Source organism: Salvelinus alpinus, chromosome 2 (assembly GCF_045679555.1).
Source record: "Salvelinus alpinus chromosome 2, SLU_Salpinus.1, whole genome shotgun sequence".
Taxonomy (NCBI): domain Eukaryota; kingdom Metazoa; phylum Chordata; class Actinopteri; order Salmoniformes; family Salmonidae; genus Salvelinus; species Salvelinus alpinus.
In genome coordinates, this window is record NC_092087.1 from 77,624,240 (window position 1) to 77,645,016 (window position 20,777).

General features: G+C 47.2%; 1 protein-coding gene across 11 annotated transcripts in view; it reads left to right on the forward strand.

The window, feature by feature from the left end:
- The window catches only part of LOC139567800 (transcription activator BRG1), a 29,843-nt gene that overhangs the window by 1,623 nt on the left and 7,443 nt on the right, over positions 1–20,777 (forward strand). For 7 of the 11 annotated variants that reach the window (XM_071389324.1, XM_071389327.1, XM_071389325.1 and 4 more), the window contains exons 3-25: positions 1,727–2,453; positions 2,670–2,944; positions 3,280–3,493; positions 3,904–3,999; positions 4,491–4,749; positions 7,896–8,022; positions 8,317–8,490; positions 9,554–9,727; positions 10,099–10,269; positions 11,005–11,055; positions 13,548–13,678; positions 13,792–13,846; positions 14,073–14,212; positions 14,609–14,762; positions 15,013–15,176; positions 15,752–15,818; positions 16,091–16,201; positions 16,367–16,609; positions 18,294–18,407; positions 19,294–19,401; positions 19,847–19,933; positions 20,425–20,471; positions 20,566–20,732. In XM_071389324.1, the coding sequence (XP_071245425.1) occupies positions 1,727–2,453; positions 2,670–2,944; positions 3,280–3,493; positions 3,904–3,999; positions 4,491–4,749; positions 7,896–8,022; positions 8,317–8,490; positions 9,554–9,727; positions 10,099–10,269; positions 11,005–11,055; positions 13,548–13,678; positions 13,792–13,846; positions 14,073–14,212; positions 14,609–14,762; positions 15,013–15,176; positions 15,752–15,818; positions 16,091–16,201; positions 16,367–16,609; positions 18,294–18,407; positions 19,294–19,401; positions 19,847–19,933; positions 20,425–20,471; positions 20,566–20,732 (3,856 nt within the window). The remainder of the gene's footprint in view (positions 1–1,726; positions 2,454–2,669; positions 2,945–3,279; positions 3,494–3,903; positions 4,000–4,490; positions 4,750–7,895; positions 8,023–8,316; positions 8,491–9,553; positions 9,728–10,098; positions 10,270–11,004; positions 11,056–13,547; positions 13,679–13,791; positions 13,847–14,072; positions 14,213–14,608; positions 14,763–15,012; positions 15,177–15,751; positions 15,819–16,090; positions 16,202–16,366; positions 16,610–18,293; positions 18,408–19,293; positions 19,402–19,846; positions 19,934–20,424; positions 20,472–20,565; positions 20,733–20,777) is intronic. The other 4 variants (XM_071389326.1, XM_071389328.1, XM_071389334.1 and 1 more) reach the window with 1 other exon arrangement.

Genomic DNA, 20,777 nt, shown 5'->3' on the forward strand with positions numbered 1-20,777 from the left:
TAAGAAACTTTGACAGTTTCTTCAAGTGCAGTCGCAAACACCATCAAGTGCTATGATGAAACTGGCTCTCATGAGGAACGCCACAGGAAAGGAAGACCCAGAGTTACCTCTGCTGCAGAGAATAAATTAATTCGAGTTACCAGCCTCAGAAATTGCAGCCCAAATAAATGCTTCACAGAGTTCAAGTAACAACATATCTCAACATCAACAGTTCAGAGGAGACTGTGTGAATCAGGCCTTCATGGTCAAATTTCTGCAAAGATATGGAATCATGTAGTAACCAAAAAAGGAATTAACACATCAAAACATATTTTATATTTGAGATTCTTCAAAGTAGCCACCCTTTGCCTTGATGACAGTTTTTCACACTCTTGGCATTCTCTCAACCAGCTTCACCTGGAATGCTTTTCCAACAGTCTTGAAGGAGTTCCCACATATGCTGAGCACTTGTTGACTGCTTTTCCTTCACTCTGCAGTCAAACTCATCCCAAACCATCTCAATTGGGTTGAGGTTGGGTGATTGTGGAGGCCAGGTCATCTGATGCAGCACTCCATCACTCTCCTTCTTGGTCAAATAGGCCTTACACAGCCTGGAGGTGTGTTGGGTCATTGTCCTGTTGAAAAACAAATGATATTCCCACTAAGCGCAAACCAGATGGGATGGCGTATCGCTGCAGAATGCTGTGGTAGCCATGCTAGTTAAGTGTGCCTTGAATTCTAAATAAATCACTGACAGTGTCGCCAGCAAAGCACCATCACACCACCTCCTCCATGCTTCACGGTTGGAACCACACATGCGAAGATCATCCATTCACCTACTCTGCGTCTCACAAAGACACGGCGGTTGGGACTAAAAATCTAAACATCCAAAGGACAGATTTCCACCGGTCTAATGTCCATTGCTCTTGTTTCTTGGCCCAACCAAGTCTCTTCTTCTTATTTGTGTCCTTTAGTAGTGGTTTCTTTGCAGCAATTCGACCATGAAGGCCTGATTCACAGAGTCTCCTTTGAACAGTTGATGTTGAGATGTTATTTGAACTCTGTTAAGCATTTATTTGGGCTGCAATTTCTGAAGCTGGTAACGCTAATGAACTTATCCTCTTGCGACGGCACTTGAAGAAACTTTCAAAGTTCTTAATTTTCCACATATACTGACCTTCATTTCTTAAAGTAATGATGGACTGTCGTTTCTGTTTGCTAATTTGAGCTGTTCTTGCCATAATATAGCCTTGGTCTTTTACCAAATAGGGCTATCTTCTGTATACCACCCCTACCTTGTCACAACACAACTGATTGGCTCAAACGCATTAAGAAGGAAAGAAATTTCACAAATTAACTTTTAAGGCACACCTGTTAATTGAAATGCATTCCAGGTGACTACCTCATGAAGCTGGATGAAAGAATGCCAAGAGTGTGCAAAGCTGTCATCAAGGCAAAGGGTGGCTACTTTGAAGAATCACTTTGTTTAACACTTTGGTTACTACATGATTCCATATGTGTTATTTCATAGTTTTGATGTCTTCACTATTATTCTATAATGTAGAACATAGTAAAAATAAAGAAAAACCCTTGAATGAGTAGGTGTCCAAACCTTTGACTTGAACTGTAACTCCTCCCTATAAATACAGTGCATACACTTTTTTTAAACAATTCCTTGCAACAATCAAAACCTGTTTCCATGTCGATATATCTACATTTGTTTGTATCTATGTCTCCCTCCCTGTAGCCACTGGAAGGTATGGAGAGAACTACCATGGAGAGGACTGCCATGGAGAGGACTGCCATGGACAGGACTGCCATGGACAGGACTGCCATGGAGAGGACTGGAATGGAGAGGACTGGTATGGAGAGGACTGGTATGGAGAGGACTGCCATGGAGAGGACTGCCATGGAGAGGACTGGTATGGAGAGGACTGTCATGGAGAGGACTGTCATGGAGAGGACTGCCATGGAGAGAAATAACATGGAGAGAAATACCATGGAGAGAAATACCATGGAGAGGACTGCCGTGGAGAGGACTGGTGTGGAGAGGACTGCCATGGAGAGGACTGGTATGGAGAGAAATGCCATGGAGAGAAATGCCATGGAGAGGACTGCCATGGAGAGGACTGCCATGGAGAGGACTGCCATGGAGAGGACTGCCATGGAGAGGACTGGTATGGAGAGGACTGGTATGGAGAGGACTGGTATGGAGAGGACTGCCATGGAGAGGACTGCCATGGAGAGAAATACCATGGAGAGAAATACCATGGAGAGAAATACCATGGAGAGAAATACCATGGAGAGGACTGCCATGGAGAGGACTGGTATGGAAAGGACTGGTATGGAGAGAACTGGTATGCATGAGAAGGGCATGAGTGAGGAGTCACGCTTTGCCCAGATGAAGGGCATGAGACAGGGAGGGCACAGTGGCATGGGCCCTCCTCCCAGCCCCATGGACCAACACTCTCAAGGTAGGTACACACTCTCACCAGGGGTCTGTTCAGGAGGGTGCACAGTTGAACAATGTTCAGAATTAACTGTATTGTATAGAACCTATATGATTATCTATTATGGTAGAATTGGATATTGTGTCAGATCTATTCATTTTTATATGTCATGTTTCACCTCACTAAATATCCACTTTCTCTATCTTTCTCTCTCTTTCCGTCTCCCTCTCTCCCCACCAGGCTACCACTCCCCACTTGGCGGCTCTGACCACTCCAGCCCCGTCCCTTCCAACGGGCCCCCCTCTGGCCCTCTCCAACCCTCTAGCGCAGGCCCAAGCCCCTCAGACACCTCCTCCAACCCGGACTCCCAAACCCTGGGGGGCCAGAACCAGTTGCACAACCGTCCCGGTGGGCCCCAGCAAAGTGGCCCCGGCCCTGTTGGCCCCGGAGGAGGCCCTACTCCTTTCAACCAGAACCAGCTTCACCAGCTGCGGGCCCAGATCATGGCCTATAAGGCATGTACAGAATATTGATGATTTAATGGTTGAAAGACCGATACGTGTTTAAGATGATACATTATAACTGATATATAATGTGTAATGACTGCCTATGGTTATTTATAATGTCTCCAAACTCTGAGCAGTCCACAATGTTGTTTTTAATTTGTAGCTAATATGCCTTGTCACCTGTTGTATAAATATTGTAGAGTGACACTTCATATGCTTTTTAATTGAATTACCATTTCATGACTAAAGGGTAGACAAGCAAGTCAATGAACATCATTCACATGTTACAATAACTAACATTAACGTACTGGATTGATACTTTAATAAACGTTTCTCTCTATAAGATGCTGGCCAGGGGGCAGCCAATACCGGACCATCTCCAGATGGCTGTCCAGGGGAAGAGGCCCATGGGATGCAGCCCAGGGATGCCGGGTCCGGGGCCAGGGCAGGGGGGACTGGGGCAGCCCATGCCCAGCCTGGCTCCTGGAGGTCCTGGAGGTGTGGGGCCAGGACAAGGACCAGGAGGACCCATGGGCCAGGGCTACAGCAGAGCTCACGGTGAGGGAGGCAGAATGAAGAGCATTGGATATTGATCTGTATAATTACAGTAGCTAGTTGAAACGGGAAGATTGATCAGTCAAAGCATTGATCAGTCTGCTCCAGCCTCTCCAACCTAATGTGTGTGTATCGGGTGGGGTTAGATACAAAGCAGAAGACACATTTCCATCTCGTGTGGACTAATAAAATATATTTTTATCTCAAGCATTTCACTACACCCGCAATAACATCTGCTAAACACGTGTATGTGACTAATAAGATTTGATTTGATCAGTAAATTAATGCTGTGAGAAGTAGCAAGCTTGTATTGTTTTGATCTGGTACAGTAGCTGGAAAACTGTTTTCCAATAGGTCTGAAAAGTATGAAACATTAGCCTTTCTCTGAATATACCACTGATATAATGTTGTAGGGATGATGGGACCCAACATGCCTCCTCCAGGCCCCTCTGGTCCAACAGGCATGCAGGGCCAGAACCCCAACGGACCCCCCAAGTCCTGGTCTGAAGGTGAACATAATAACACCAGCATTATTGTCACTTTCTTCTGAGGGGCAATGAGTTCAAGTTTATTATAGTTAGTCACATAGTAGGAACAGATGTGGGATCTTAATTTGATCACTGTTTTGTTACTGAGAATTTTCCTTCAAAGCTGAAAATGTGAACTTGTAGTGTATTTGAGTTTTCAAAAGTCTTCTAAAGTTTGTAATTTCCACTTTGAAATTGTTGACTTGATTTGCCCTAATGAACAATCTATCAACCCATACAAAAATGTCCTGTTGCTGCAGGATTATTTTCCTGCTGTAGCGAACTAAGATCCTACATCTGTACTCACATAGTAGTTAGTCACATAGCAGTTAGTCAACACAGAGTTAATTGTTAAAACATTATTCATGATGGTATTTCATGATTTTAATTCATGTTAGGTTTTGGTCAGTTACAATCACATCAATAAATTGATTGATGGTTAGTTACCTTTGCCCTTTCTTTCCTTCCCCCAGGTCCAATGGTAAACGCCGCCGCCCCCTCTAACGCCCCCCAGAAGTTGATCCCTCCCCAGCCGACGGGCCGTCCCTCCCCCGCTCCACCCTCCATACCCCCCGCGGCCTCCCCAGTCATGCCCCCCCAGACCCAGTCCCCTGGGCAACCGGTCCAGCCCCCACCCATGGTGCCCCACCATGCTAAGCAGAACCGCATTACCCCCATCCAGAAACCCCACGGACTCGACCCGGTGGAAATACTGCAGGAGAGGGAGTACAGGTAACCTATGAACCCTGACCCTTAAGCCCTGACTCTTAAGCCCTGACCCCTAACCCTGTGGAGAAACTGCAGGAGAGGGATTACAGGTAATATACTAACCCTGACCCTTAACCCTTGACCACTAACCTGGTGGAGATACTGCAGGAAAGGGATTACAGGTACAGTACACAATTAATCAAAATGTATTTATAAAGCCCTTTTTACATCACAAAGAGCAGTAACCTGGCCTAGACCCCAAAGAGCAGTAACCTGGCCTAGACCCCAAAGAGCAGTAACCTGGCCTAGACACCAAAGAGCAGTAACCTGGCCTAGACCCCAAAGAGCAGTAACCTGGCCTAGACCTCAAAGAGCAGTAACCTGGCCTAGACCCCAAAGAGCAGTAACCTGGCCTAGACACCAAAGAGCAGTAACCTGGCCTAGACCCCAAAGAGCAGTATCCTGGCCTAGACCTCAAAGAGCAGTAACCTGGCCTAGACCCCAAAGAGCAGTAACCTGGCCTAGACCCCAAAGAGCAGTAACCTGGCCTAGACCCCAAAGAGCAGTAACCTGGCCTAGACCCCAAAGAGCAGTAACCTGGCCTAGACACCAAAGAGCAGTAACCTGGCCTAGACCCCAAAGAGCAGTAACCTGGCCTAGACCCCAAAGAGCAGTAACCTGGCCTAGACCCCAAAGAGCAGTAACCTGGCCTAGACACCAAAGAGCAGTAACCTGGCCTAGACCCCAAAGAGCAGTAACCTGGCCTAGACCCCAAAGAGCAGTAACCTGGCCTAGACCCCAAAGAGCAGTAACCTGGCCTAGACCCCAAAGAGCAGTAACCTGGCCTAGACCCCAAAGAGCAGTAACCTGGCCTAGACCCCAAAGAGCAGTAACCTGGCCTAGACCCCAAAGAGCAGTAACCTGGCCTAGACCCCAAAGAGCAGTAACCTGGCCTAGACCCCAAAGAGCAGTAACCTGGCCTAGACCCCAAAGAGCAGTAACCTGGCCTAGACCCCAAAGAGCAGTAACCTGGCCTAGACCCCAAAGAGCAGTAACCTGGCCTAGACCCCAAAGAGCAGTAACCTGGCCTAGACCCCAAAGAGCAGGAACCTGGCCTAGACCCCAAAGAGCAGTAACCTGGCCTAGACCCCAAAGAGCAAAAAGCATTATACCTATCATTCATCATACATTAATTGAATAGATAGATACATAGTTACAAAGCTAGTCCTACTATATATACATTTATAAAAGTAGACTGAGTTCTCTACAGCACTAGTACTGTCTCTCTCTCACACTATCCCCCTCTCTCTCTCACACTATCCCCCTCTCTCTCTCACACTATCCCCCCCTCTCTCTCACACTATCCCCCTCTCTCTCTCACACTATCCCCCCCTCTCTCTCACACTATCCCCCTCTCTCTCTCACACTATCCCCCTCTCTCTCTCACACTATCCCCCCCTCTCTCTCACACTATCCCCCCTCTCTCTCACACTATCCCCCCTCTCTCACACACTATCCCCCTCTCTCTCACACTATCCCCCCTCTCTCTCACACTATCCCACCCTCTCTCTCACACTATCCCCCTCTCTCTCACACTATCCCCCTCTCTCTCACACTATCCCCCTCTCTCTCACACTATCCCCCCCTCTCTCTCACACTATCCCCCTCTCTCTCACACTATCCCCCTCTCTCTCTCTCACACTATCCCCCTCTCTCTCTCTCACACTATCCCCCTCTCTCTCTCTCACACTATCCCCCTCTCTCTCTCTCACACTATCCCCCCTCTCTCTCACACTATCCCCCTCTCTCTCTCACACTATCCCCCTCTCTCTCTCTCACACTATCCCCCTCTCTCTCTCTCACACTATCCCCCTCTCTCTCTCTCACACTATCCCCCCCTCTCTCTCACACTATCCCCCCCTCTCTCTCACACTATCCCCCCCTCTCTCTCACACTATCCCCCCCTCTCTCTCACACTATCCCCCCCTCTCTCTCTCACACTATCCCCCCTCTCTCTCACACTATCCCCCCCTCTCTCTCACACTATCCCCCCCCTCTCTCTCTCACACTATCCCCCCCCCCTCTCTCTCTCACACTATCCCCCCCCCTCTCTCTCTCACACTATCCCCCCCTCTCTCTCTCACACTATCCCCCCCTCTCTCTCACACTATCCCCCCCCTCTCTCTCACACTACCCCCCCCCTCTCTCTCTCACACTATCCCCCCCCCTCTCTCTCTCACACTATCCCCCCTCTCTCTCTCTCACACTATCCCCCCTCTCTCTCTCTCACACTATCCCCCCTCTCTCTCTCTCACACTATCCCCCCCCTCTCTCTCTCACACTACCCCCCCCCCTCTCTCTCTCACACTATCCCCCCTCTCTCTCACACTATCCCCCCCTCTCTCTCTCTCACACTATCCCCCTCTCTCTCTCTCACACTATCCCCCTCTCTCTCTCTCACACTATCCGCCGCTCTCTCTCACACTATCCCCCCCTCTCTCTCACACTATCCCCCCCTCTCTCTCTCTCTCACACTATCCCCCCCCTCTCTCACACTATCCCCCCCTCTCTCTCTCACACTATCCCCCTCTCTCTCTCACACTATCCCCCCCTCTCTCTCTCACACTATCCCCCCCCCTCTCTCTCTCACACTATCCCCCCCCCCTCTCTCTCTCACACTATCCCCCCTCTCTCTCTCACACTATCCCCCCTCTCTCTCTCTCTCACACTATCCCCCTCTCTCTCTCTCACACTATCCCCCCTCTCTCTCACACTATCCCCCCCTCTCTCTCACACTATCCCCCCCTCTCTCTCACACTATCCCCCCCTCTCTCTCTCACACTATCCCCCCCTCTCTCTCACACTATCCCCCCTCTCTCTCTCACACTATCCCCCCCCTCTCTCTCTCACACTATCCCCCCCTCTCTCTCTCACACTATCCCCCCCTCTCTCTCTCACACTATCCCCCCTCTCTCTCACACTATCCCCCCCTCTCTCTCTCACACTATCCCCCCCCTCTCTCTCTCACACTATCCCCCCTCTCTCTCTCTCACACTATCCCCCTCTCTCTCTCACACTATCCTCCCCTCTCACTCCTTTTCTCTCTCTTTCTCTCCTTTCTCTCTCTCTCCCTCCCTCCTCTCTATCTCGTGTCTCTGTGGTATCTCCAGACTGCAGGCTCGTATCACCCACCGTATAGCTGAGTTGGAGAACCTCCCTGGCTCTCTGGCTGGAGACCTGAGGACCAAGGCCACCATCGAACTCAAGGCCCTCCAGCTGCTCAACTTCCAGAGACAGGTAGGCTACTGGCCCGCCCTGCGGATCACACACAGGACTGTTGTACTGCAGCACTCCTTCGTAACGTCTACATGCCACTGTCATTACAATGACCCTTCATAATGGCTACATGACACTGTCATTACAGAAGTCCTATAAACAGTCATGACTCTTTAACTGTGTTGTACTGTTGTAACGGTCCTGAAAACATTGGAGACTGTTGAGACCCTCTCCCATACAGTATTCCCACACATGATGGTGACGATGCATTTATATCCACATTTCTCATTCCTCCGGTCTCTTCCAACCCCACAGCTGCGTCAGGAGGTAGTGGTGTGTATGCGTAGGGACACAGCTCTGGAGACAGCTCTGGACGCTAAGGCCTACAAGAGGAGCAAGCGCCAGTCCCTACGAGAGGCCCGCATCACAGAGAAACTGGAGAAACAGCAGAAGATCGAACAGGAGCGTAAACGTCGACAGAAACACCAGGTACACTAACACAAACCTAGGGCCGGATTACACCTGCCTCTAGACTAAAAGCTATTTACAATGGAGATTATTTGTGTCAGAGCTGCTAGGAGTACTGGGTGGAGGAGTCAAGCGCAGAGAGCAGTGATTCAAGAACGTGGATTTATTTTCCAGTAGACAGGGAAAAAATGATCATGCCCTAAACACACGGGCGCATGAAAATACGAGTCCACAAACACAGGACTAAACTGTCCAGAACAAATAATAAATCCACATAACAATCCAACACCAAATAACAGAGAAACAAGCCCGCACAAAAGCCAGCGGGCTTACTGCCCTTAAATAGCCTACCCACAAAACTAAACTCAAAACAGGTGCACCCAATCAGCCCAAACTAACAGAAACAAAAATAAAATAATCGATGGTAGCTAGTAGGCCGGTGACGACGACCGCCGAGCGCCGCCCGAACAGGGAGAGGCACCATCTTCGGCGGGATTCGTGACAATTTGTGAGAAGTGAAGTGCTTTTCAAGGCACAATGTCAGATAAAATCCTTCCTGAAGTTTAGATTATTTTAACTCCTTTAATCCTTAATGAGGACATTTGGGAGAAGTATATCTCACTGTAATATATTGCACTCTTTCGCTGTTCATCATAAAAACAAAAGTTATTAGATACAGTACATTACGTTAATCAGTAGTAGCAGTAGGAAAGGGTAAGGGGGATATCTAGTGAGTTGTACAACCGAATGCCTTCAACTGAAATGTGTCTTCCGCATTTAACCCACCCCTCTGAATCAGAGAGGTGCGGGAGGGCTGCCTTCATCGACGTCCACGTCTTTGGCGCCCGGGGTCCAGTGGGTTAACTGCCTTCCTCAGTATTAGTAGTAGTGGCAGCAGTAGTAGTAGTAGCAGCAGTAGTAGCAGCAGTAGTAGTAGCAGCAGTAGTAGTAGTAGCAGTAGTAGTAGTAGCAGCAGCAATAGTAGCAGTAGTAGTAGTAGCAGCAGCAGTACCACCACGCCAGCTAGAAATGCTTGCTATGGGACAGAACTGAATACTGACTCTCATCTCTTGTCTGTCTCCAGGAGTATCTGAGCATTATCATGGCCCACGCCAAAGACTTTAAGGAGTACCACCGCTCCATCACAGCTAAGATCCAGAAAGCCACCAAGGCCGTGGCCACGTACCACGCCAACACAGAGCGTGAGCAGAAGAAGGAGAACGAGCGTATCGAGAAGGAGAGGATGAGGAGGCTGATGGTGAGGACCATTACATACATAGACAGACAGCACATATTCTCATTCACACACTTGTGTGTGTATAAAGACACACACGTGCAAACACTCATACTCTTTCCCGTACTTAGACACACACTCTGGTGTATACAAAGACACACACTAATGTGGAAACACACTCTTACAATGCACATTACTTTACACTACTCTCTCTACTCTGATTCCCACACACACACACACTCATCCATCTCACATCAATGAGTTTTGTCTGAATATCTCCCCATTCTCTCTCTCTCTCCCTTTCCCCCCATTCCCCTCTCTCTCCCTCCCTCTCCACCCTCTCTCCCTCTCCACCCTCTCCACCCTCTCTCTCTCTCCACCCTCTCTCTCTCCAGGCTGAGGATGAGGAGGGCTACCGTAAGCTGATTGACCAGAAGAAGGACAAGCGTCTGGCCTACCTGCTGCAGCAGACGGATGAGTACGTGGCCAACCTCACTGAGTTGGTCCGGGCTCACAAGCTGGTACAGGCCCTCAAAGAGAAGAAGAAGAAGAGGAAGAAGAAGAAGGTATGAGAGAGAGAGAGAGGTGACAAAGGACACATACACACATCCAATAGGTTCAGGTGCTGGACAGAAGGGGGGGGGGGGGAGTATGTCCACGACTGCTATGTTCCTATAGTGATTCGTTGAGACGGACACATGACAGACGAGGTTTCAACCCGACCGGGATCTCCTGAGGAATTTGTGTGTGTAGATGTGTTTGTGAGCTGTAGTCAGCACTCGTCTCTGTAGGGAGTTGATAAAGTCAGTGTGTAGATGTGTTTGTGAGCTGTAGTCAGCACTCGTCTCTGTAGGGAGTTGATAGAGTCAGTGTGTAGATGTGGTTGTGAGCTGTAGTCAGCACTCGTCTCTGTAGGGAGTTGATAGAGTCAGTGTGTAGATGTGGTTGTGAGCTGTAGTCAGCACTCGTCTCTGTAGGGAGTTGATAGAGTCAGTGTGTAGATGTGTTTGTGAGCTGTAGTCAGCACTCGTCTCTGTAGGGAGTTGATAGAGTCAGTGTGTAGATGTGGTTGTGAGCTGTAGTCAGCATTCGTCTCTGTAGGGAGTTGATAGAGTCAGTGTGTAGATGTGGTTGTGAGCTGTAGTCAGCACTCGTCTCTGTAGGGAGTTGATAGAGTCAGTGTGTAGATGTGGTTGTGAGCTGTAGTCAGCACTCGTCTCTGTAGGGAGTTGATAGAGTCAGTGTGTAGATGTGGTTGTGAGCTTGATAAACATACTGATGTGTGGATGTCTTTCCTACAGAAGCTGGAGAACGCTGAGGGTCAGACTCCTGTACTGGGACCTGATGGAGAAGTGAGTGGGATATTAAACTAACGTACTGGACATTTGAGTCATTTAGCAGACGCTCGTATCCAGAGCAACTTACTGTAATGAGTGCATACATGTCCATACTTTTTCATAACCAATCTACAGTACACTGTTACATCACTATGGTTACCAGTATGTTACCTGTTGTTATACAGTACTTCTAAACATAGTATTTGCCAGCACAAAAACATCCTGTGGCGTACTGCACTAGCATCGAATAGTCCCCGCGATATGCAACTTTTCAGGGAAGTCAGGAACCAATACACACAGTCAGTTAGGAAAGCAAAGGCTAGCTTTTTCAAACAGAAATTTGCCTCCTGTAGCTCTAACTCCAAAAAGTTTTGGGACACTGTAACGTCCATGGAGAATAAGAGCACCTCCTCCCAGCTGCCCACTGCACTGAGGCTAGGAAACACTGTCACCACCGATAAATCCACGATAATCGAGAATTTCAATAAGCATTTCTCTACGGCTGGCCATGCTTTCCTCCTGGCTACCCCAACTAGACACTCTAGACCCAAACTGTTACAGAACTATATACACCCTGCCCTGCCTTTCAAAAGTCTTCGAAAGCCAAGTTAACAAACAGATCACTGACCATTTCGAATCCCACCGTACCTTCTCCGCTGTGCAATCATGTTTCCGAGCTGGTCACGGGTGCACCTCAGCCACGCTCAAGGTACTAAACGATATCATAACCGCCATCAATAAAAGACAGTACTGTGCAGCCGTCTTCATTGACCTGGCCAAGGCTTTTGACTCTGTCAATCACCATATTCTTATCGGCAGACTCAACAGCCTTGGTTTCGCAAATGACTGCCTCGCCTGGTTCACCAACTACTTCTCAGATAGAGTTCAGTGTGTAAAATCTGACGGCCTGTTGTCCGGACCTCTGACAGTCTATGGGGGTACTACAGGGTTCAATTCTCGGGCCGACTCTTTTCTTTGTATACATCAACGATGTCGCTCTTGCTGCTGGTGATTCTCTGATACACTTCTACGCAGATGACACCATTCTGTATACATCTGGCCCTTCTTTGGACACTGTGTTAACTAACCTCCAGATGAGCTTCAATGCCATACAACACTCCTTCCGTGGCCTCCAACTGCTCATAAATGCTAGTAAAACTAAATGCATGCTCTTCAACCGATCGCTGCCCGCAGCCACACCCGCCCGCCCGACTAGCATCACTACTCTGGACGGTTCTGACTTAGAATATGTGGACAACTACAAATACCTAGGTGTCTGGCTGGACTGTAAACTCTCCTTCCAGACTCACATTAAGCATCTCCAGTCCAAAGTTAAATCTAGAATCGGCTTCCTATTTCGTAACAAAGCATCCTTCACTCATGCTGCCAAACATACCCTCGTAAAACTGACTATCCTACCGATCCTTGACTTCGGCAGTGTCATTTACAAAATAGCCTCCAACACTCTACTCAGCAAACTGGATGCAGTCTATCACATTGCAATCCGTTTTGTCACCAAAGCCCCATATACCACCCACCACTGCGACCTGTATGTCCTCGTCGGCTGGCCCTCGCTACATATTCGTCGCCAAACCCACTGGCTCCAGGTCATCTATAAGTCTTTGCTAGGTAAAGCTCTGCCTTATCTCAGCTCACTGGTCACCATAGCAACACCCATCCGTAGCACGCGCTCCAGCAGGTATATCTCACTGGTCATCCCTAAAGCCAACACCTCCTTTGGCCGCCTTTCCTTCCAGTTCTCTGCTGCCAACGACTGGAACGAATTGCAAAAATTGCTGAAGTTGGAGACTTATATCTCCCTCGCTAACTTTAAGCATCAGCTATCTGAGCAGCTTACCGATTGCTGCAGCTGTACATAGCCCATCTGTAAATAGCCCATCCAACTACCTACCTCATCCCCATATTGTTTTTATTTACTTTTTTGTTCTTTTGCACACCAGTATTTCTACTTGCACATCATCATCTCCATGTCTATCACTCCAGTGTTAATTTGCTAAATTGTAAATACTTTGCTACTATTGACCTATTTATTGCCTTATCTCCTTACTCCATTTGCACACACTGTATATAGATCTTTCTATTGTGTTATTGACTTTACTTTTGTTTATCCCATGTGTAACTCTGTGTTGTTGTTTTTTGTCGCACTGCTTTGCTTTATCTTGGCCAGGTCGCCGTTGTAAATGAGAACTTGTTCTCAACTGGCCTACCTGGTTAAATAAAGTTGAAATAAAAAAATATTTAAAAAAATAGTCATGGTTCAGCAGGTATCTACATTACCCAGCAGCAGGTATCTGTATCAGTATCCAGAGAAGTTCTGACTCTTATCACCAGACATATTGGACCCCAGGAAGAGTAACTGATGTATTAGCAGCAGCTAATGATGATCCTAGTAAAATGAAAGAAATTATCAGTATTTGTAGACGCCAAGAATATTATATTTCCCCTTCAACGTCAGCATCCAGTGTTTTTCTGACTCCCCCCTCCAGCCTCTAGATGAGACGTCCCAGATGAGTGACCTACCAGTGAAGGTGATCCACGTGGACAGTGGTAACATCCTGACAGGGGCGGACGCTCCTAAAGCTGGACAGCTGGACACATGGCTGGAGATGAACCCTGGGTACGAGGCTGGAGGAGGAGGATGAGATGGGCCTATTAGGTGTTTAGGGGTATATTTTAGAGGGGGTAAAGGTATGTTTGTGGTTGTAGTACTGATGTTTTCTGCTGTTCCAGGTACGAAGTGGCCCCTCGCTCTGACAGTGAAGACAGTGGATCGGAAGAGGAGGAGGTGGGTTGGGTAATAAAAGATAGTAACCAACCATGATTAAACTCTTATTATAGAGATTACAGGATGAAAACGCTAAGTAGGAACCAAATCAACTGGATTTGGTTGTACAGTCATAAAGACTAGATTCATTCCACACTCTCTCTGTACCAAAGCTATGACCAGTCTGTCTGAGTGGTGATTGACAGGTTGTTGTTGTCCCGCCCCTGGCCTGTCATTGGCCTGTCAGGAGGAAGAGGAGGAGCCCCAGCCAGCAGTGCCTCCAGTAGTGGTCCTCCCAGGGTTAGTGGGGTTAGAGGAGAAGAAGAAGAAGATCCCAGACCCCGACAGTGAAGAAGTATCAGAGGTGGACGTACGACACATCATAGAGTGAGCACACTACACCTGGGTCCCTGTAGAGTAACAAAGTATGAGTCATACCCATAAAACCTAGCGGTCAAACAGGGAAATGGTTCCAATCGTCACCATTCCTTTTTCCCTTTTCTCGATTTTAGAAACACTTAAAATAAGGGCTGTGTTTCATGTAGGCTTACCCTGGCATGACGTTTTGATAACCGTGGAGTGAATTTTCCAGCTAAAGATGCTTGTCTCTCATAGCTATAGAATTTTTAAAAATAGCACACTTACTTTATAGGGCTCAGGCCAATATGTAATAATAAATAATAATACATTGAATTTATAACACGTTTTTACTCAAAGTGCTACAGTGATTGCATTAAAGCCATTCAGCCACTGATATGGTTTCTTCCCTGGTTCTGTCCCTAGGCACGCTAAACAGGATGTGGATGATGAGTATAACAGTGCAGAGGCAGCGTTCGCTCGGGGACTCCAGTCTTACTACGCTGTGGCCCATGCTGTCACTGAGAGAGTGGAGAAACAGTCCACTATACTCATCAACGGACAACTGAAACAGTACCAGGTGAAGCAGCACTGACAAGAGGCTGAATAAGCCTGAGAAGTGACATTTCCTTTCTTAAGTCATTAGAAGAGACCCAGACCAACCTGTACAATTTTGACTGGCTGACATTGTCCTTTGTCTTCCTCTGTTGATTCTCTCTCCTCTCTCCTCTTGCTCTCCTTGACTCTCTCCTCTTCCTTTCCTTGTCTCGCCTTTCCACTCAAACTGTTTCTCCCTCCCTCCCGCTGTCCCTCCCTCCCTCCTCCCTCAGATTAAAGGTCTGGAGTGGCTGGTGTCTCTCTACAACAACAATCTGAATGGTATCCTGGCTGATGAGATGGGACTAGGAAAGACCATCCAGACCATCGCTCTCATCACGTACCTGATGGAGAACAAACGAGTCAACGGACCTTTCCTCATCATAGTACCGCTCTCGTGAGTACTGTACCGCTCTGCCACGCACGGAGAACCATGGCTTCAATTACAATTTAACTTTAAAGGGACGTTACACTCCAAAATCAATCACATTTTCAAGACCCCAACATTGGTTGTATGTTGAGCTACTGTAAGTCCGTGTCACAGGCCATTTTGTAGATTCAGCTGTATGCCACAATCCAAAATGAATGGAAGACATAAGCTCCACATCATTTTCCAGAATTGCTGTGCTTATTTTTTCCATTAATTTGGGGTTGAGGTACAGTATATAGCTGGATATACACAACTGATGGTGTGGGACTTTTGAAGAGTACTGTCCCTTTAATTGTAACTGTATTCATAGTACACTTAACGTGACTGTCATACATGATATGATGGAGTACAGTACTAATGAGAGGGAAACAATGATCCGGAGAGAGGGGTGGGTAAGGTTTGGTACAGTCGCATAATTAAAAAGTAATAACTAAAATAGAAATAGAATAGTAATATATATGTATCTATCGCTATGGGTACAGTGCTATTTGTTTGCTTAGGTAAGTTTGGCCCTCTGTTTTCCTCTCTTCTCACATTGACAGAACTCTCTCTAACTGGGTGTATGAGTTTGACAAGTGGGCTCCGTCTGTAGTGAAAGTCTCCTACAAGGTGAGTTGGAGCAGCTAACCTTCCGCCAACTATATGGTAACCATGGAAACACTCATTGCTTGGGGTCCTGAAATACAGCCATATGGGCGGCCGTGTGGAAGCCTGTCTATTAAGCATTCAAATCAAAGTGTATCACTTGCAGTCAGAACAACAACAACTAGGCCTATTATGAATACAAATGTAAAGTCACGCCATTCTAGTAATTATTAATTTAATTCATTCATTAATGTCAAGTTAAGTCCAAGTTCCTGTCCTTCATGTTGTCTCTGTAGGGCTCCCCTCAGGCCAGAAGGGCCTTCATCCCCCAGCTACGCAGCGGCAAGTTCAACGTTCTCCTCACTACCTATGAGTACATCATCAAGGATAAACAGGTCCTAGCCAAGGTAACACAGACACACACTCTACCTCCAGCGTGATTCTGAACAACTCTCACCATGACCATTTGACTGATGACCTATATACCCTCTTTCTGTCTTCTCCTACTCCCCAACCCTCTTTTTCTCTTGCTCTCTCTCTCCATCACTCCCCTGCTCCCTCTCCCCCCACAGATCCGGTGGAAGTACATGATTGTGGACGAGGGCCACCGGATGAAGAACCACCACTGTAAGCTGACCCAGGTCCTCAACACCCACTACCTGGCCCCCAGGAGAGTGCTCCTAACTGGGACACCGCTCCAGAACAAGCTGCCTGAGCTCTGGGCCCTGCTCAACTTTCTCCTGCCCACCATCTTTAAGAGCTGCAGTACCTTCGAACAGTGGTTCAATGCACCATTCGCTATGACTGGAGAGAAGGTGAGTTTTTTTTAGCTGAAAAAAATGGAGAAATGCTATATATACTGAACAAAAAGATGAACGTAACATGTAAAGTGTTGGTCCCATGTTTAATGAACAGAAATAAAAGGTCCCAGAAAGTGTATTTCTCTAATTTTGTGCACAAATTAGTTTACATCCCTGTTAGTGAGCATTTCTCCTTTGCCAAGATAATCCATCCACCTGACAGGTGTGGCATATCAAGAAGCTGATTAAACGGCATGATCATTACACAGGTGCACATTGTGCCGGGACTTGAAAATGTGCAGTTTTGTCACACAACACAATACCACAGATGTCTCAAGTTTTGAGGGAGTGTGCAATTGGCATGCTGACTGCAGGAATGTCCACCAGAGCTGTTGCCAGAGAATTTAATGTTAATTTCTCTACTATAAGCCACCTCCAACGGCGTTTTAGAAAATTTGGCGGTACGTCCAACCGGCCTCACAACCGCAGACCAGGTGTAACAAGGAGTCGCGAGAGCGCAATGAGCCAAGTAAAGCCCCCCAGCCAAAACCCTCCCCTAAACCGGACGACACTTGGCCAATTGTGCGCCGCCCTACAGGACTTGCGGTCACGGCCGGTTGTGACACAGCCTGGGATCAAACCCGGGTCTGTAGTGACGCCTCAAGCACTGCGATGCAGTGCCTTAGACCGCTGCGCACTCGGGAGGCTGCAGCCCACATTTAATCGGCTCATCTGTCCCGCGGGCTGCCAGCTGCCAATCACTGCTACGTACAGTACTGTTCAAAAGTTTGGGGTCACTTAGAAATGTTCTTGTTTTTGAAAGAAAAGCAAAAAATTGGTCCATTTAAAATAATATCAAATTGATCAGATATACAGTGTAGACATTGTTAATGTTGTAAATGACTATTGTAGCTGGATTTCTAATGGAATGTTTTTCATTCCATTAAAGTTTTTTTTTTTTAACAGAACATGAACGTTCTGTCTCTAGACCCTCTAATGTACTTGTCCTCTTGCTCAGTTGTGCACCCGGGCCTCCCACTCCTCTTTCTATTCTGGTTAGAGACAGTTTGCGCTGTTCTGTGAAGGGAGTAGTACACAGCGTTGAATAAGATCTTCAGTTTCTTGGCAATTTCTTGCATGGAATAGCCTTAATTTCTCAGAACAAGAATAGACTGACGAGTTTCAGAAGAAAGATCTTTGATTCTGGCCATTTTGAGCCTGTAATCGAACTCACAAATGCTGATGCTCCAGATACTCAACTAGTCTAAAGAAGGCCAGTTTTATTGCTTCTTTAATCAGAAGAACAGTTTTCAGCTGTGCTAACATAATTGCAAACGGGTTTTCTAATGATCAATTAGCATTTTTAAAATGATAAACTTGGATTAGCTAACACAACGTGCCATTGGAACACAGGAATGATGGTTGCTGATAATGGGCCTCTGTACACCTATGTAGATATTCCATTAAAAATCTGCCGTTTCCAGCTACAATAGTCATTTACAACGTTAACAATGTCTACACTGTATTTCTGATCAAGTTTATGTTATTTTAATGGACAAAAAATTTGCTTTTATTTCAAAAACAAGGACATTTCTAAGTGACCCCAAACTTTCGAACGGTAGTGTACCTTTCGTCAATTGTATACATTTCTGTTCATGAAATTAAATAATATTTAACTCCGTTCTCTTCTTCTCTCCAGGTGGATCTAAATGAAGAGGAGACCATCCTGATTATCCGTCGCCTCCACAAGGTGCTCCGCCCCTTCCTGTTACGCAGGCTCAAGAAGGAAGTAGAGGCTCAGCTACCGGAAAAGGTATAGGTCGTCTCTCCATCTTCACATTTCTTTTAAATACAAACTTGTGTTCACAGCTTTCTTCAGTATTTTGTCCATTGGGTGTCCTCTTACCTATGCTGTCAGGTATTTTTCAGCTGACTCTGTTTGCATAATATCTCCATTCTGTGGTTTTAATTGATTGATTGGCTGATTGATTGGTTTATTGATCTCTCTCTCTCGTTGTGTCTCTCTCTCTCTCTCGCTGCGTCTCTCTCTCTCTCTCTCTCTCGCTGCGTCTCTCTCTCGCTGCGTCTCTCTCTCGCTGCGTCTCTCTCTCGCTGCGTCTCTCTCTCGCTGCGTCTCTCTCTCTCTCTCTCTCTCGCTGCGTCTCTCTCTCGCTGCGTCTCTCTCTCGTTGCGTCTCTCTCTCTCTCTCTCGCTGCGTCTCTCTCTCTCTCTCGCTGCGTCTCTCTCTCTCTCTCGCTGCGTCTCTCTCTCTCTCTCTCGCTGCGTCTCTCTCTCTCTCTCGCTGCGTCTCTCTCTCTCTCTCTCGCTGCGTCTCTCTCTCTCTCTCTCGCTGCGTCTCTCTCTCTCTCTCGCTGCGTCTCTCTCTCTCTCTCTCGCTGCGTCTCTCTCTCTCTCTCTCGCTGCGTCTCTCTCTCTCTCTCGCTGCGTCTCTCTCTCTCTCTCTCTCGCTGCGTCTCTCTCTCTCTCTCTCTCGCTGCGTCTCTCTCTCTCTCTCTCTCGCTGCGTCTCTCTCTCTCTCTCTCGCTGCGTCTCTCTCTCTCTCGCGCTGCGTCTCTCTCTCTCTCTCTCTCGCTGTGTCTCTCTCTGTCTCTCTCTCTCTCGCTGCGTCTCTCTCTCTCTTTGTCTGTCTCTGTCTCTCTCTCGCTGTGTCTCTCTCTGTCTCTCTCTCTGTCCTCCAGGTGGAGTATGTAATAAAGTGTGATATGTCAGCGCTCCAGAGGGTTCTGTACAGACATATGCAGGCCAAGGGAGTCCTACTGACAGACGGCTCTGAGAAGGACAAGAAGGTGAGGAGGAATAACTCAAGTTCTTTGTCCAAAACATACAGTTTGTAAAATATGCTCTTTTTAGATCATATTCTGCATATATGAATATGTGTAAGAAGCTTTTTGATTATATTACAAGGTAAAATAATTATAAAATGTACAAGGCAATATTAGTTTTGTCTTGTTTTGAAAACAGTCTCACATGCCTCACTTCCATAAATGCATAGCTTGTGGTGGCTAAAGTCAGCTAAAGTTTGAAGTTGCAGTTTAAAGAAAACAGATTAGTTTCCCCAGGCCCATATACTATTTTCATGGTGAGGAACCATCTAACATCAAGTGGTAAAATCCTGAACTCCTCCTGTAATATATGTGTTTCTATTGTAGGGTAAATCCTCCTGAAATATCTGTGTGTCTATTTTACGGTAAATCCTGAACTCCTCCTGTAATATCTGTGTGTCTATTGTAGGGTAAAGGAGGTACCAAGACTCTGATGAACACCATCATGCAGTTGAGGAAGATCTGTAACCATCCCTACATGTTCCAACAGATAGAGGTACAGTGGGAACACACACACACACACACACACACACACACACACACACACACACACACACACACACACACACACACACACACACACACACACACACACACACACACACACAGAGGTACAGTGGGAATGCACACACACACACACACACACACACACACAGAGGTACAGTGGGAATGCACACACACACACACACACACACACACACACACACACACACACACACACACACACACACACACACACACACACACACAGAGGTACAGTGGGAATGCACACACACACACACACACACACACACACACACACACACACACACACACACACACACACACACACACACACACACACACACACACACACACACACACACACACAGAGGTACAGTGGGAATGCACACACACACACACACACACACAGATAGAGGTACATACAGTGGGAGTATACTTTCTATTGATGAACTAACCCCACCACAATTCTGAATTTGTTCACAGGAATCTTTCTCTGAGCATTTAGGATTTTCCGGAGGGATAGTGAGTGGGTAAGTGCATAAGTCGATTGAGAATCATTTTCACAACAACGACCCGAAATGCTTTCTCTCTATTGGCCTGGTTGTGTTCTCTCTCTGCCCCTAGTCTTGACCTGTACCGAGCCTCAGGGAAGTTTGAGGTGCTGGACCGTATCCTGCCCAAGCTGAGGGCCACCAACCACAAGGTGTTGTTGTTCTGTCAGATGACCTCGCTCATGACCATCATGGAGGACTACTTCGCCTACCGCAACTTCAAGCACCTGCGTCTGGACGGTACGGTGTGTGTGTGTGTGTGTCTCGGTATCAGAACTGGGTTCA